Here is a 17,642-nt window from a genome sequence, read left to right as displayed (position 1 = left end):
AAGGAGTAAAAGAAGTACCCAGTCTATTCCATTCCCTAGAAATTACATCTGAAATAGCATCAGGAACTGTAAAAACCTCTGGAATAACTACACAAGGTTTAAAAAACGAATTTAAACGTTTACTGGTTTTAATATCAAGAGGACTAGTCTCCTCCATATCTAATGCATTCAACACCTCTTTTAATAAGGAACGAATATACTCCATTTTAAATAAGTATGAGGATTTGTCAGTGTCAATATCTGAGGTAGAATCTTCTGAACCAGATAGATCCTCATCAGAGATAGATAAATCAGAATGCTGTCGGTCATTTAAAAATTCATCAAATTTATGAGAAGTTTTAAAAGACCTTTTACGTTTATTAGAAGGTGATATGACAGACAAAGCCTTCTGAATGGAATTAGAAACAAATTCTCTCACATTAACAGGAATATCCTGAACATTAGACGTTGAAGGAACAACAACAGGTAATGGATTACTACTAATGGAAATATTGTCTGCATTTGAAAGTTTATCATGACAACTAACACAAACTACAGCCGGAGGAACAGTTACCACAAGTTTACAACAAATGCACTTAGCTTTGGTAGAACCGACATCAGGCAGCAGGATTCCAGTAGTAGATTCTGAGACAGGGTCAGATTGAGACATCTTGCAATATGTAATAGAAAAAATAACATATAAAGCAAAATTATCAATTTCCTTATATGACAGTTTCAGGAATGGAAAAAAATGCAAACAAAATAAGCCTCTGGAAACCAGAAGCAAAATTAAATAAGGACTTAATGTCAAAAATCAGGCGTCAAGTATGACGCCCACAACTGACAAAATATTTTTTGGCGCCAAGAACGTCTGCAACAAACACGAGCGTCATAGATGATGCAACTACATGAAAACTCTCGGCGACAATTAAGACGCCGGAAATGACTAAATTACATCAACAAATGTAATTCTTGCGCCAAAAAAGTCTCGCGCCAAGAATGACACAATAAATTATAGCATTTTGCGCTCCAGCGAGCCTAACAGCCCGCAATTTAGAAAAGAGAGTCAATTTGAAAAATTTTCAGGTAAAATTTTTTTTATTTTTTTTATCTATGCATTTCCCAAAATGAAACTGACAGTCTGTAAGAAGGAAATATACTGATTAACCTGAATCATGGCAAATATAATTACAAATATTATATTTAGAACTTTACATATAAAGTGCCAAACCATAGCTGAGAGTATCTTAAAATAAAAGGAAAACATACTTACCAAAAGACACTCATCTACATAAAGTAGATAGCCAAACCAGTACTGAAACGAGAATCAGTAGAGGTAATGGTATATAAGAGTATATCGTCGATCTGAAAAGGGAGGTAGGAGATGGATCTCTACGACCGATAACAGAGAACCTATGAAATAGATGACCATTGTATTCAATAGGTAATACTCCCTCACATCCCTCTGTCATTCACTGCACTCTGAGAGGAACCAGGCTTCAGCATGCTGAGAAGCGCATATCAACGTAGAAATCTAGCACAAACTTACTTCACCACCTCCATAGGAGGCAAAGTTTGTAAAACTGAATTGTGGGTGTGGTGGGGGGTGTTTTTATAGGCATTTTGAGGTTTGGGAAAATTTGCCCCTCCTGGTAGGAATGTATATCCCATACGTCACTAGCTCATGGATTCTTGCCAATTACATGAAAGAAATAGCATACCTATATATCTTGTTTCCTCTGCCCACTGATGAAGCCTGTACTTCCAAGGATCTATGTTTAGCCTCTAGGCATATTTAGAAAATAGTTCTATAGATAAAAACACAGAAAAAGAATGTAATGTGATAACATAAAACATACACTCACAGGCCACTTTATTAGGTACACCTGTTCAAATGTTTGGTAACACAATTGCTAATCAGCCAATCACATAGCAGCAGCTCAATGCATTTAGGCATCTAGACGTGGTAAAGATGACTTGCTGAAGTTTAAACCGAGCATCAGAATGGGCAAGAAGGGGGATTTAAGTGACTTTGAACGTGGCATGGTTCTTGGTGCCAGACAGGCTGGTCTGAGTATTTAAAAAACTGCTGATCTACTGGGATTTTCATGCACAACCATCTCTAGGGTTTACAGAGAATGGTCCGAAAAAAGAGAAAATATCCAGTGAGCGGCAGTTGTGTGGACAACAATGCCTTGTTTATGTCAGAGGAGAATGGGCAGACTGGTTTGAGATGATAGAAGGGCAACAGTAACTCAAATACCTCGTTACAGCCAAGGTATGCAAAATACATGGTCTGATGAGTCTCGATTTCAGCTGTGACATTCAGATGGTAGGGTCAGAATTTGTCGTAAACAAAATGAAAGCATGGATCCATCCTGTCTTGTATGGCTGGTGGTGGTGTAATGGTGTGGGGGATATTTTCTTGGCACCCTTTGGGCCCCTTAGTATCAATTGAGCATCATTTAAACGCCACGACCTACCTGAGTATTGTTGCTGACCATGTCCATCCCTTTATGACTACAGTGTACCCATCTTCTGATGGCTGCACCATGTCACAAAGCTCAAATCATCTCAAACTGGTTTCTTGAACATGACAATGAGTTCACTAAACTCCAATGGCCTCCACATTCACCAGATCTCAATCCAATAGAGCACATTTGGGATGTGGTGGAACGAGAGATACGCATCATGGATGTGCAGCCGACAATTCTGTAGCAACTGCGTGATGCTTTCATGTCAATATGGACCAAAATCTCTGAGGAATGTTTCCAACACCTTGTTGAATCTATGCCATGAAGAATTAAGGTAGTTCTGAAGGCAAAAGGGGGTCCAACCCGGTACTAGCAATGTGTACCTAATAAAGTGGCCAGTGAGTGTATATTTTTGTTATAACTGCTCATTTAAATCATGAAACTAGGACTTTAAGTTATGGGGGGGGGGCATAGAATCTGCAGAATTGTGGGGGGGATTTTACCTATCAAGCCTTACCAGCATTATTAAAAAATTGAATGCAAACAATTTTCACACATTAATTCTTTAATTGCAAAAGCTTGTTGTTCTTATGCTAAAACTTGTATATGTTTTTAGATTATTTATTTTAGGGTTTGAGTAGAAAAATGTGATTTAATAAAAGACATAAAGAGGATGGTTAAAAGGACAATGCACTAAAACATATATCCCACATATACAATAAAAGCTAGTAAAAGTATGAAAATGTTAAAAGGTCTCTAAAGTTGCACATTCAGGGTCTTCATCTCATTGGTTCAGGGGGATAAGTGAAAAGCCTCTGTAAGTAAAGCACTGGTTTATTCAGAACATGAAGATCTATTTTTAAAACCCAAGAACCAATAATTCATTTTTAAATAATTTCTTTTTTGTTAAAACAAAGAAAAAATTGTTGTAATATCCATTAAACACTGACTATTATATTAGCCCAGAGCTTATATCTGTGTGGTAGTACTGTGTGATGGGAAACTGTAACAACATTCAGAAACTCCTCCCCCTGATCATACCAGCCATTCACAAAGAAGAGAAACAAAATGGCCCTGGAGCAGTACAGAAAAACAGCGGGCAGATCAGCAATAGTTAGGCAAGAAAATGGTGTCTGACAGCCAATCAGAAGAGACAGGAAAAGGGAGCCAATAGGAGAGCTTAGCTCTTCACGTAAGAAAAATATTTTAACTACTTCAAAACCAGAAAGAGGAAGAACGCATGCGTAGCTTTTCACATTTTGACTGCTACAGGGTTAAGAGGCCGACTGCCTAGCACTGTATGCAGTAATAAGGAATCTGCAAAGGACTGAGAAGTGCAGAAGCACATAGGTTGGTGTTGCAGATACTGTAATAAGATGGCGGGTACAGCTAAAGAAGAGCTTGAGGCAGGACTAGTACAGCTGAGGATGTCAGAGATACCTGCATTACAATCTTTTGCTGGGGAAGTAGAGTGAAAGGTCTGTACCTGATTAGAGTTGGAGAAAATTCATAAGGAAAAGAGCTACATTACATGACAGATTGAGGAGAAGGAAACACAAAATTGCAGGGAGAAAACATAAGATAATTCTTGCAGATTAATATACAGATTGTGGCTCTATTACTAAATTGCTTTTATTTTCAACAGTTTATTTACTATGCTGCAACTGTGCTATTCCACCTTAAGTGAACAAAGACAACAGAGGCAGGGGAGGGGTCTGTAGCTGAATGCTTCTGCATAAGAAAGAGGAATACAGAATCTGCTTGGGATACAGAATGTGCTACTTCAGGGGCTACCAGGTGTTTTACTGGGGTTTATATGGGGGCTTCAAAGTTCCCTAAAAGTGGGTGACAGTTAGCTTAGGGCAGCTGAGTTCCCAGTACATAGTAAACTCTGGTCCAAGACCATATCAAGAGATCCTCCCTGTAATGGCGGAGAATGACTTGGTGAGTATGACTGCTTTTCTCTTTGTCCTTGGATGGGGAAGAAAAAACAGCCAAATGTCCTTGAAAAACATAGCAGGGTAAATCTGGCCACAAAATCCTTCATTCCTTCTATCAAATCTACTTAAAACATGGTAGATATTAAATAATAAATGTGCCTTAGTATTATGAAGGGTTTTGGCTACTTTTATCTTTATTTTACTTGTTTTTGTTCATGTGGTGCATGTTTGGTTGAATTCTTATATCTTGGTTGCAAATAACTTTTCATTATACATCACTGCATTTGATAACTTATTACTACCTATACTTTCATAAAAATATGAATACAATAATTAATTTTTTTTCATATTAATAAATGACTGATCTTGACAATGTAATATTCACATGTATTTAGTGTTTTACTTTTGTAAAGTCTTTGTTTAATACAGCATATAGTGGTCACTATATTTTTCTAATTTATTAAATGTTTGACGTATTTAAACTTTGTTTTTTCTTACCTGTGGTTGTCAACCTGTAACTCTTTACTAGCAAGATATATTTAACTGCATTATGCTGTTTTGTCATTTAGAAAGTCAATGAAACTAGCCAAATTTGATTAAAAGAAACTTTTGAAAATCTGGAATTTGATACAAAAAATATCAAAACTATATATCTGCCATAATGCACAAATATATATTTAGAAATGTAACCTTTTTATTTTGTATCCCTTGCAATATATGGGAGGAGATCATTATGCCATAGTTTGTAAATTGCTTTCTATATAAATGAAGAATTTAACAAAATCTGTTTTTTTTTATTATTGGTCAGTATTTTATTTTATTTTTCCTTTGTAATTATATATTACTAGCATAAAGGTTGCTGATTTACAGCATTCTATGCTCATAGACCATGGCTTAAAACACAATTTAATGTACACATGCAAAAAAAAAATTCTTCATTCTAAACTAAAAACAATCTCATATCCAATATATAATTATAAACATGTTAAAAATGTATTGTACATAAATAGTAATATGCAGGCATATGATCCAAAACAAAAAAAAGCCTAAAATATATTTTAAGTTTTATATACCAGAGTGCGAATTACTTTTTTAACTCATCTTTCTTTTTAAATATTAAAAACAAATGAGATCTAAAAACAATGTGAAATTATGTAACAAAAATAAATAAAGCAAGAACGAACACATTTTTGTACAAGCCATTCAGAATTTCTATTAACGAGATAACCGTACATTTTTATACACACCTATATATCTATTTTACTACATCTTTATAAATTAGTTAGTAAACAAAATTCTATTTCTGATCACATAGTCCTGGGGTTTTGGTGTGTGATAATTGCATGAAAAAACCCATATATAATTGCAAGGTTTTGTTAATAAAAAAAAATAAAAAAAAAATATCGGCATAGTTGCGTAGTGGATATTAAAATATAAAATAATATGCTGATACGTCATTATTCTTTTTGCACATACTGTCTATCATAACATATATATATATATATAATGCAATATTTCTGAAAAATGTAGTCTTTTTTCTTTCCTATTTAGTGATATAGCAGCTAACGACTGTTGCTCCTTCTTTTTTTTTTTTTTTTTTTAGGTGGAAGACAAGGACTTAATGATCTACTTGATTTCCTAAATCATTGAGGTATGTTTTTTAGGTTATTAGTAATCATTATACATATATTTTATTGCAATTTTCTCTATTATGCAATATTGTCCCTTTAAAATTATTATTTACAATATGCATATTTTCAGAACTGGAGAAATATAATTTTATTTTATTTTCAGAACTCAAGATAAGCATTTGCAATGTGAAACTGACTTCTTAAAAAGGAGACTATACAGCTTATACATAAAGGTATGATAATTTTATAATTTATATATGATAAGATATATTAATTTAGGTGATTTTGCTTCTGTGTATGCTAGTTTTAGAACATAACTATTCATTTGTGAAAATATTTAAAAATAGTTACCTTTTGTAAAAATCGTTTTTTGCATTATATGTTTTTGTAATACATAATAAATAATGGAAATGTTTGTTCATTTTTCAGATGCTGGTTACTGAAAATAAGGTTTTGTAAATATCTGGTTTTCTAAGTAAGTATTAAGCTAACAACAAAGAGCAAGTTTATAAAAGTTACATTGTTTAAATTATACATTTGAATATTTAAAAAAAAAAAAAAACTCAGCATGAAGACAAAAAATGAGGCTAATATTAAATACACAATATAATGAGCAGTGATATACTTTTTACATTTACAACTTTATATTACTTTATATTGCTTTATATTACGTTTAAGATCCAGCAATATTGATAAGGAAACTATATCTTTTAGAAGAAATGCCCTGGAGCTAGGGGTATATTTCTAGGAGTTGTGGCTTCTAGGCTCCTGAGATGTCAAGCTCTGGTCTGTAAAAAAAAAACAAGAAAAAACAGAAAACTAAGGATGCTAATTTAATTTGGTGTTACACAGCACAATGATACAATTTTGGACTAATATAACACATGAAAAGACAGATTTTTGAGATTCTATCTTTCCAGAGTAGTCTCTCCATACAACAATGAATACAACTTTTATATTTAGAATTGCTTGTGGAGACATATAGCATCCATGCATGATTTCTCTACTTTATATGCTGTACCCTATTAGAGAGCATAGATTACATTTTTAGTTGTCACTGCTGTGGTTTAAACAATTGTAATATTAATAGTTAAATTATATATTCTGAGATAAATATTTAGCATTATGAACAAACACTTGCTCCATTTAGACTGTTATTTTTTCAATTCTATCAAGGGCAAATACATATACCCAAAACCAAGGAAATCAGGGGAAAAACAGATATTTTAGAAACAAGAGAAAGCAATATAAGAAAATGCATTATAATTGTATAACTAAGCAAAATGTATTGGAATTATGATGTTCTTTAAGGTCTAACATACAACAGATAAACACATATGTTGTAACATAAATGTGGTGCTAGACCTATTTAAGAACAATTTTCTAGAGTGCTGGTAATGGTTTTTCATAACAAGTAAACAACACATGGGTTCCCTGTGTGTTGGATTAATGGGGATCAATGCATATAAAACATTTACTTTACTTTCATATTGCTTATTTTTGTTTGTACCTGTTCATTGATATACATCTGTCAGATTGGAAGATATTGTTCACTGCTAGAATATACAAAAGAAAATTCTTTACATTTTTTTTGTTTTAACTTACTGGGGTGTGTCCGTGGCCACCATTATAGTTGTGAGAGTGCTTAGCCAGTGAGCAGCACGTCCTTATGGAAAATTTGTGTACAAACATGCCATTTCAGTTCATTTTAAAATACGTTTATCTAGATTTAACATCTAAATAGTGCTGTTTCATGTTTTAGACAAATGTTTTTGGTTCATTTTCCCTTTAAAGCCTTGAAAAATGTTTTTTTTTCCTTACCTTTGTTTCAGATATTTAAATTTTAAGTAAGTTTTAGTATTTCTCATTTTACTTTCTAAAAATGCAAAAATAATTATTGTACTTGGGATTACCACTATTTTTTAATCTTGTTAATAATCATTCTTTAATGAAGCCAATAATTAAAAATAAATGTATTGGCACATCTTAAAAAAAGTCATTTGCATTTTAAGAAACAGATGATACTGTGAAAAACAAAGCGTTTTCTTATCAGGCTTGTTGAGGCTTAGGGGCCCATTTATCAAGCTCCGAATGGAACTTGAAGAGCCGTATTTCTGGCGAGCGCCAGAAACACAGTTATGAAGCAGCGGTCTAAAGACCACTGCTCCATAACCTGTCTGCCTGCTCTGAGGAGGCGGACAGACATCGCGTGAAATCAACCCGATCCAATACGATCGGGTTGATTGACACCCCCTGCTAGCGGCCGATTGGCCGCGAATCTGCAGGGGGCAGTATTGCACCAACAGTTCACAAGAACTGCTGGAGCAATGATAAATGCCGACAGTGTACGCTGTCGGCATTCATCGATGTGCGGCGGACATGATCCACAATATCGGATCATGTCCGCTCGCACGTTAGTAATTAGGCCTGATAGTTTGTCACCATTAGACAGCAGGATCAGTGTTATGCAAACATGCATGAATTAGCTTTAACATAACCTTTTATGGAAAAAGAAAATTAACATTTTACTTGGTTTACTTTAATATTTGTAATAACATTTTTGTTCTTTAAAGGGATATTAAACAGTATGGTGTTCTAATATAAAATGTTTAATTTTGTGTAGTTAAAAAACAAACAAATGACAACTTTGAAATATACTTTCATTATTATTTTTTTCTGTTTCCCTTGTAATTTAATTCTGAAATGTGTTATTTTTCTATATTCCACTGATTATTTTTTTTTAAATAGGGTAATGTGAACAACCATGTTTTAATTTAAGTTTCCTCTTATCAATCTTTCCAAATTAGGGACAGATATAAAACAGGCAATACAAGAGATTTCCCAAACAAAGCTGCTTGGAACACAGATTTATCTATAAGGGTTTCCACACAGTCTTACAGAGACAAATAGAAGACTATTTCAAACATGGTGTAGCCCATTACATAATAAAAACTTAAAGGGACAGTAAAGTCAAACTTTAACTTTCATGATTCAGATAGATCTAGTAATTTTAAACAACTTTTCAATTTACATCTATTATTAAATTTGCTTTGTTTCTCTTTGTATCCTTTGTTGAAGAGTAAACCTAGGTATAGGCTGATAGGAGCTCAGGAGTGTGCATGTGTCTTTAGCATTTTACAGGAGCAGTGTTCGCAACTACGTATAACATTGCTCTAAGCACCGTTGCAAACACTGCTGCCAGATGTCTAAAATGCACAAACTCACCTAGGATTCTAAGAAAACTAAGTATAATATATAATAATAGAAGTATATTGGAAAGTTGTTTAAATGTGATGGTAAATTAAACACTCTAATACAATCCTATTCTTAATCTATATTATTTTAATACTTACCTTTATTCATCGTTAGTTGTTTTTTTTTTTTTTTAAAAGGAAGTGCTGTATGGATAAATTGTCTATTGGTTTAGAGGTGAAAACATCCCCTCAATAAAAAATAATACAAATATTTTTGCTGTGGCTTGCCAGAGGGGGTTATAAAAATACAATAATAATGAAAAAAAAGTATTGCTTTAGCACATATGAAAATAAAAATGTTTAATCAAGGTATCAAAATAATATAGATTAATATATTGGAGTGTTTAATTTACCATCATTTAAAACGTCATGATCTATCCAATCTATTTACATTTAATTTTAACCTACAGTCCCTTCAACTAAAACTAAACATTTCACTTTTATTGACAATATTTAAACAACTGATATCACTGTAAAAACAAAAGTACCTACATATTATTCTAAGGCTAATCTTTGCTTTAAATGCATCATTATGTCTAGCATAACTTTGCATTGCATTGTCATTATTTATTTTGCCCCCTTTTATTGTAATTTATATCTGAAAATTGCATTTTTTCTGCTGCCCCCAGAGGGGCTGGAGTGGTTCCTGCAAGATCCTGAACCTACAACATTCAGCACAGTGATTGCTTGACAAGTGCATGAGTTATTTTGTGTATATCCTCAACTGACTACAGCAAAGGAGATTAACAAACTTTTCAAAGGCATGTCCCTAGACAGTACAACAAAATCTTGTGTACAGATCTTCTGTAAAATAGTATTTAATCGAACAAACACACACACACACATATATATATATATATATATATATATATATACACACATACACACACACACACATACACCATTTTATATGTATAAAAATTACCTTAAACATTAACCTCTTAAGGACATATGACGGAATTTTTCCGTCATAAAACAATTGAGCAAACTGAAAGCTGTGTCCTTAAAGGGTTAAATTCCCTTTGTGAGAAATTGGGCTTCTTTACGCTCCCTAGAGGGGCCAGACGCTGTTACCTCCAAATGCTGCAAATCAAATAGATGAGCTGATTTGGGGAATTTGCAGCATTTTGAAAACTTTAAATTACAGATTGTTTTGCTTTCTAGCCTCTCTAGAAGAGACTGGGACTAAGCATAAGTATTATACAAAAACAAGAGATGTTTAATGTCAAGGGCCAGTTGTTCACAAACATATGTTTCCTGTTAAAGGGCCACTAAACCCAAAATCTTTCTTTCATGATTCAGATAGAGAATAGAAATTTAAACAACATTACAATTTACTTCCATTATTTATTTTGCTTATTTTTTTAAATATCCTTAGTTGAAGAAAAAGCAATGCACATGGTGAGCCAATCACACGAGGCTTCTATGTGCAGCAACCAATCAGCAGCTAGTGAGCATATCTAGATATGCTTTTCATCAACGAATATCAAGAGAATAAAACAAATTAGATAATATAAGTAAATTAGAAAGATGTTTAAAATTGCATTCTTTTTCTAAATCATAAAAGAAAAAATGTGGGTGGCATGTCCCTTTAACTTCAAAGTAAAAACAAGCATAACATTTTATGCAAATAAAATGCTCTTTCATATGCATCATAGAAACTCTGAGTTAAAGGGACATGAAACCCAAATATTTTCTTCAATGATTTAGATAGAGAACACGATTTTAAAAAAACATTCTAATTTACTTCTATTATCTAATTTGTTTCATTCTCTTGGTATTATTTGTTGAATGAGCAGCAATGCACTAATGGTTTCTAACTGAACACATGGGTGAGCCAATGACAATCAATATATATATATATACAGCCACCAATCAACAGCTAGAACCTAGGTTCTCTGCTGCTCCTGAGCTTGCCTAGATAAAACGTTCAGCAAAGGATAACAAGATAAGGAAGCACATTAAATAATAGAAGTAAATTGGAAAGTTGTTTAAAATTGTGTTCTCTATCTGAATCACAAAATATTTTTTTTGGGTTTCATGTCCCTTTAACTGTCCCTTTAGGGATACTCTGCAAAGTAATGCAAATGTACCTCTTTCCAATTAGTCGATTACAAAAAATCTGCACACAAGAATGTATAACGCGTTTCACGTAAAAGTGTCTCCCATTCCTATACTTCAGAATTTCTGTGCTGAGTTTTCAGATCACAGATATTATGATACGTTAGTGGGGTGGGGGTGGGGGTGGGGGTTTACAGTATTATAGTCCAGCAAATAAAAATTTTCAACCAACATTTTTCAACCATATTTTCTATTTCTTTTGTTGTTATTAATTAATCAACCTTTATCTCTTGAAATCTCATTTTGGCTATTTACTCAGCTTTTTAAGCACAGTTAATTTCTGGATTAATAAAAAGTTAAATATACCTCTAATCCCATTTTTCTTAAATTAAATATATACACAGCTTACAGGGACATTAAGCACTTTGAGATGGTAATATAAAATGATCTGCAATGAGTCTGCAATACACTTTCATTATTTATTTTGTTCGCTTTCCCTGTAATTCCATTCTGAAATTATGAAGGTTTTAGTTCCTGTTAGAAATGGAATTGCAGAACACTGTTCTATTCAACACAGCCATTGGCTGCACACTCTAGTGACCTATTTATAACTGTACCTAATTGGCCACAGCAGAGAAGGTAACCTAAGTTACAACATGGCAGCACCCATTGTTTTATAGACGCTGAAACGTTACACCTGTTTTGTTAATATTTAAACAGCTAATGAAATTCATGTAAATATTATTCTCAGACTAATATTTTCTTAAAATTAATTTATTTAGTGTTTACAGTCCTTTTAAAAACAGACAGGAAAATTGTCAAGACACTATTGCAGTGAAATCTCAGGATGTTTAAAAAACTGCTCAAAATTAAATGACATTTCATGCATATAATTAATTGGTATTAATGGTTACGTGAAACATTTTGAATACATTAGGCATGATTATCAATACTAACTAATTAGGCTGTCATGCATTATCTTCTCTTTGGTTGAAACACTATTTCTGGCATGAATGTCTGTGAAAATCAATTTAAATAAAAGTGAAATGAGTTAGGTTGGAAGTTGCACCAAATTGTGCTGTTTACAAAAAGTAGACATTTAAATAAAATCCTGTCAGCCAATTTGCATTAATTTTTTTTTAACTAATGTTAAACTTTGCAAATTCATTTAAAATCAACTTAATAGCCAGGACACAGAATAAAATATTATAGAGCTGCTCTAAATATTATAGTTTCAAATCTGATATTATTATTGTATTTGGACTTAATATTATTGTGTTTAAATAGACATGAAAATATTTTTAAGCATAAAAAGTATTCACTGAAAATAAATGTTTTAAAAGCATGTAAAACTGACATTTTGTTATAACAAGTGTGCACTGTTTTGTAGGCCCAGGAAAAGGCACTTGAATGTTGTTTATCTTACTTACTTTGACCATTTAAGGGCAGCTCTAAATGGGATCTTTCACATATCAGCCAATCACTGCACATATAAGTGTAAGGGTTCTCTGCATTTCATGGAATGCACTCCAGCCACTCTGGGGAAGAGGAAACACTACAATGTTCAGAGTTAAATTACAGTTAAAGCAGGACAAATAAATAATGACTGTGCATTACTAGGTGTTTTAGTCATGCATAATTCAATATTTTATGTAATTAAATATTTTATGGGTGATTAAATTTTGAGAGTCTCCTTAAACTAAGAGCAGCATTTGTTTTGTGCTTACAAATAAGTGTTTTAATTGTCTCTTTCCAGATTAACCTAGTAATCATTACCACTTGTGTGTGTGTATATATATATATATATATATATATATATATATATATATATATACACACACACACACAAATCTTGTAATAGTTATGTCCTTTAGTATTAAATATAGCAACTTGGTAATTGAAGAGCCTTATAGTCAGCAGTTATTGACAGATATATGTTGGTGCCTGTGGACAGTCGACTTGCTAAATTTGTACTAGCATGTCAGCTGATTTCCTAACAAAGCTGACTTGAAACCACCTATGTGAGATGCTCTTAAAAGATGGCATAACAACTTATTTGCCTTAAAGAAAAGCTGACTTGGAGGCTTCAGTCTATGTCAGCTAGTTGACCTACCTTTGGTATCAAATTTGAACAATTACAGCTTTATGGGTAAGCCCTTTATAGTTTATCAGGTTAACCATAGTTTTTTATAGCAGATTTATAAATTCTGATGGACTGGAATGAAAGAAGCAAAATATGATCCAAACCTGCATACAATATTTTTGGAGACCAGTATTTGTATGTGTCAAACAGGTTCAAACAGAATGCTGCAGCACCATGGGTGTATCCAAAAGTTATTCCTTTATTCTAAGCAAAAACATGTGACGTGCTGAGCCAGTTTGAGTACTTACCAGTAAAGTAGGGGGAGTTGTCCTTATCAGCCAGTGAAGATTAGTAGAAACTACAAAACTAAAACTACAGTATACATTTCAACTTGAATCTAAACAGATTTGTTTGTAAATGTCGCTCTTTCATGACAGATTTGTTCTTAGAACTTTGTCTCCTTAACTGTAGGGTAATTCAAGTAAAATGTGTACATACATGTACATTTAAACTATGTCTTTTAATTTATTTAATGTCTCTCATTTTCCAACAGATGTCCATTATGACAGCTACAATAATGTGGTAAGTGTTAACTTTGTTTATTTTTTTAACTGTGCAATTGTTTGGAGCTAGTCTTGATCCTGCAGATATTGCAATATTATTGGCAAACATATTTAATGTTGACTATAAAGGAGTTGGCTTGTTTGGGTTAGTGCATACAGCTATGTTTTGTTACTATATGTCTAAACAAAAAAACTTAGTAACTGCTTACAATGGTTTCACAAAAATATTTACATACAACAGAATATGACATAGCAATGTAAATAGTTTTAAAGAGACATTGTACTCATTTCTCTTTGTTCCATGACAAAAATAAATACACTTAAAAGGACATTCCGGTAAAAATTTAATTACATCTTTGAAAAGAAACATATTTACAGTACAGTATACATATATTAGCAAAAATGCTTCTAGTAAAAGTTATCACTGTTTTACTGTTAACATTTTTCTCTGCACGTGCATGTGAAGCATAGATAGATATTCTGAGTGCACCAGCATTTTAAATACTTCAGCTGCTTAAAGCACCAGTGGGCTTGTATCATGTCAGCAAATAACAAATTGAGTCATTACCAGATGGTACAAGCACCTTAGGCTCTCTGAGCAAGTGTTGTGTTTAAAATGGTACAAGATTGAAACAGCTATAGCTTTTATTAGAAGGATTTTTGATAATACATCCATGTGGATTTTAATTTTGGCTGAAATGGTGATAGTTTCCAAACATTCTTTATTTAATTTTATTCTATTAAAATATCTTTAAAATGTTATATTGCTGTTGTTTTTAATATAAATAATATATTTCTGTGTGTACAATGACACTTTAAACACTGGAAAAAAAAGTGGTACAGATAAATGTTTTCATTTATATGTTTGTCTTCTACAGAAAATTATATTAAAGAAAAATAAAATATGGAATAATTTAATAGCTTTATGCTAAATAATTATTGTCTATTTTTAAAGTGATTTGTAAATTTTTATTAATTATTGCCCAGTATCTAAAAATAATCTTAAAAACATGGGCAATTTAATTCATTAAAATTCAATTTAATTCATTTTTGTAAGACGTTTCATTTTTAAAATATTTACCATTGAGTGATGGTAAAAATAATGCTGTTCCTCCGCCCGCATCTCCTATTTTCTTTAGCAGATTGATGGCGAATCCGGCTTCCTCCAATCATTGTGTGTCACCCAGCTCATGGGGCACACAACGATTGGAGGAAGCCATATTCGCCATCGACCTGCTAAAGAAGTAGTTTACCATCACTCAATGGTAAATATTTAAAAAATTAAACATCTTTAAAAATTTTAATGAACCATGTTTTTAAGATTATTTTTAGATACTGGGCAGTAATTTATTGCAATTTACAATCACTTTAAATACGACCTTCTTTTTAGCTGCATGCTGCCTCACATTGCAAAAACAAAAACTGTATTTAAAATTGTTTATGCTCCTATGGAGTGATTTTTTTTTTTTTTTTCAACAAAGTAGGAACAGTTTCATGATTAGGCTAAATTGCAGGCCTAGCTTTAGTATCTTACTAATGTTTGTAATGAGGCCAATATTCAACTTCTACAGTTCTTGTGTTGCTACATCTTGTACCTTGTTTTCCTTCTCCTTAAAATTGTTGTTCCATAATGCTGACTATACATCAATAAAATGTAAAAAAAAAAACAACAAACAAAAAAAATAACAAAAAAACCTCCCCTTATATCAAGATTCAAAGTAGTTGTAAAGCCATAAACGCTACAAGGGTGATTCACATTAATTCTGCTCAACATTTTGACTCATCGCTGGGTAGAACATAAAGAGTTATTCTCTAATTATATAATTATTCACCTATTTATATTATATCATCCTTCTATAATTGTGACTTGTCACTGAACAAAGAATTTATACCAGGGTTGTCCAGCCTAAGGCCTAAATCCAACACAGCCCTCTAGAGGCTTTTATGTGGACCTCAAAATTGTATGATATTATTTACATCTAAATCATGGAGGTCTGTTATGGCACTTTCCTAACATTTAACAAATCATATATCTGTGAGACTGCATTGCTACTGTTCCCATTTGTAAAACACAGATTGATCAGTGCCATATGACAGCTAAAGAGCTGGATCTTCTTCTGTGTAAAGGCTCATTCCTGTCTTTAGAGAAAATCTGCGTATATACATTTCTGCTTCTGTGTGTATATGTCTGTGTACAACACTTGCAAAAGCAATGCCAAATAACTTAATAAAGCATGATTATATAGAACTATATATTTTGTTACTTAGTAAAATTAAAATATAAAATATGGCCCTTCTATTTGAAATGGTTGGACACCTGTGATTTATATGGTAACCTAACAAGTTCCCAAATTAAGGTTTTTGGATGGACAATATTATACAATTAAAGGACCAGTCAACAAAGTAGATTTGCATAATGAACAAATGCAAGATAACAAGACAATGCAATAGCACTTAGTCTGAACTTCAAATGAGTAGTAGATTTTTTTTTCTGACAATTTTAAAAGTTATGTCTTTTTCCACTCCGCCTGTACCATGTGACAGCCATCAGCCAATCACAAATGCATACACGTACCATGTGACAGCCATCAGCCATTCACAAATGCATACACACTTATTCTTGTACATGCTCAGTAGGAGCTGGTGACTCAAAAAGTTTAAATATAAAAAGACTGTGCACATTTTGTTAATGGAAGTAAATTGGAAAGTTGTTTAAAATGGCATGTTCTATCTGAATAATGAAAGTTTAATTTTGATTGCGTGTCCCTTTAACTACTTATGAGGATATAGGGAGATGAATTACAACAGCAGTATGCCTAACAATTTAACTGTGAAGTTATTTTTTTCTCTTAAAAATACCACACATGCATGATGCTTTATTCAAAAGCATATTTATTAAAATTGTAATTAAAGGGAAATTATGTAGAAATGTTGAAGCACTTGAAAGAGATGCAGTATAGCTGTAAAAAGCTGACTAGAAAATATTACCAAAACATCTCTATGTAAAAAAGGAAGATATTTTACCTCAACATTTCCTCAGTAGCCACATCCCATTGTAAATGTAAAGGGTCTTTAAGCAGCCAATCAGGATGCTAGTCACAGGACTTGCAAGGCAGCATTCATCTGGCATGTGCAGGTTGAGTCATGTTATTTCCCTTCTTTACTATGAAATCTTGTGAGATTACAGTGAGATCACACAGTAAAGCAAAGTGTGACATCATCACTGATGAAGCTGATTGGCTGTTTTTTTTCAACATGCAGCTGACAGCAACTTAAGGATAACTGTTCACAGAACACTTACTATTGTGAGCTACAGAAAATTTGAGGTAAAATATATTACTATTTTACATAGAGATCTTTATGTGATAGTTCTTGACAGCTTTTTGCAGTTATGCTGCATCACTTTCAAGTGATTTAGCATATGGATAATATGTCCATTTGAGAGTAGAATGTGCATAAATGAGATGAAAAAATGTGACACGCTTTTTTAATTAAAAAGGTAAAAAGGATATAATGCACGTTACACAACATGTTAAAGGGACAGTCTACTAAAGAATTTTTTATTTTGAAAAAGATAGATAACGTCTTTACTACCCATTATCCAACTTTATACAACCAACATTGTAATTTTCTGCCTGTTTTTAAGCCCCTGCAAGC

At 32.6% G+C, this 17,642-nt stretch overlaps 1 protein-coding gene across 2 annotated transcripts in view; it reads left to right on the top strand.

The window, feature by feature from the left end:
• The first annotated feature begins 3,744 nt into the window (after positions 1 to 3,744).
• CHD2 (chromodomain helicase DNA binding protein 2) overlaps positions 3,745 to 17,642 on the top strand; it is a 1,035,232-nt gene continuing 1,021,334 nt past the window's right edge. The window contains exons 1-5 of one of the 2 annotated variants that reach the window (XM_053717628.1): positions 3,745 to 4,397; positions 5,997 to 6,044; positions 6,188 to 6,257; positions 6,454 to 6,499; positions 13,976 to 14,004. In XM_053717628.1, coding sequence (XP_053573603.1) covers positions 13,976 to 14,004 — 29 coding nt within the window. In that variant the 5' untranslated portion in view covers positions 3,745 to 4,397; positions 5,997 to 6,044; positions 6,188 to 6,257; positions 6,454 to 6,499. Of the gene's footprint in view, positions 4,398 to 5,996; positions 6,045 to 6,187; positions 6,258 to 6,453; positions 6,500 to 13,193; positions 13,489 to 13,975; positions 14,005 to 17,642 lie in introns of those variants that run through there. The other variant, XM_053717629.1, reaches the window with a different exon arrangement.

Source organism: Bombina bombina, chromosome 6 (genome assembly GCF_027579735.1).
Source record: "Bombina bombina isolate aBomBom1 chromosome 6, aBomBom1.pri, whole genome shotgun sequence".
Lineage (NCBI taxonomy): Eukaryota > Metazoa > Chordata > Amphibia > Anura > Bombinatoridae > Bombina > Bombina bombina.
Note: the sequence above shows the minus strand (reverse complement) of the source record. Positions and strands in the feature narration are given on the sequence as shown.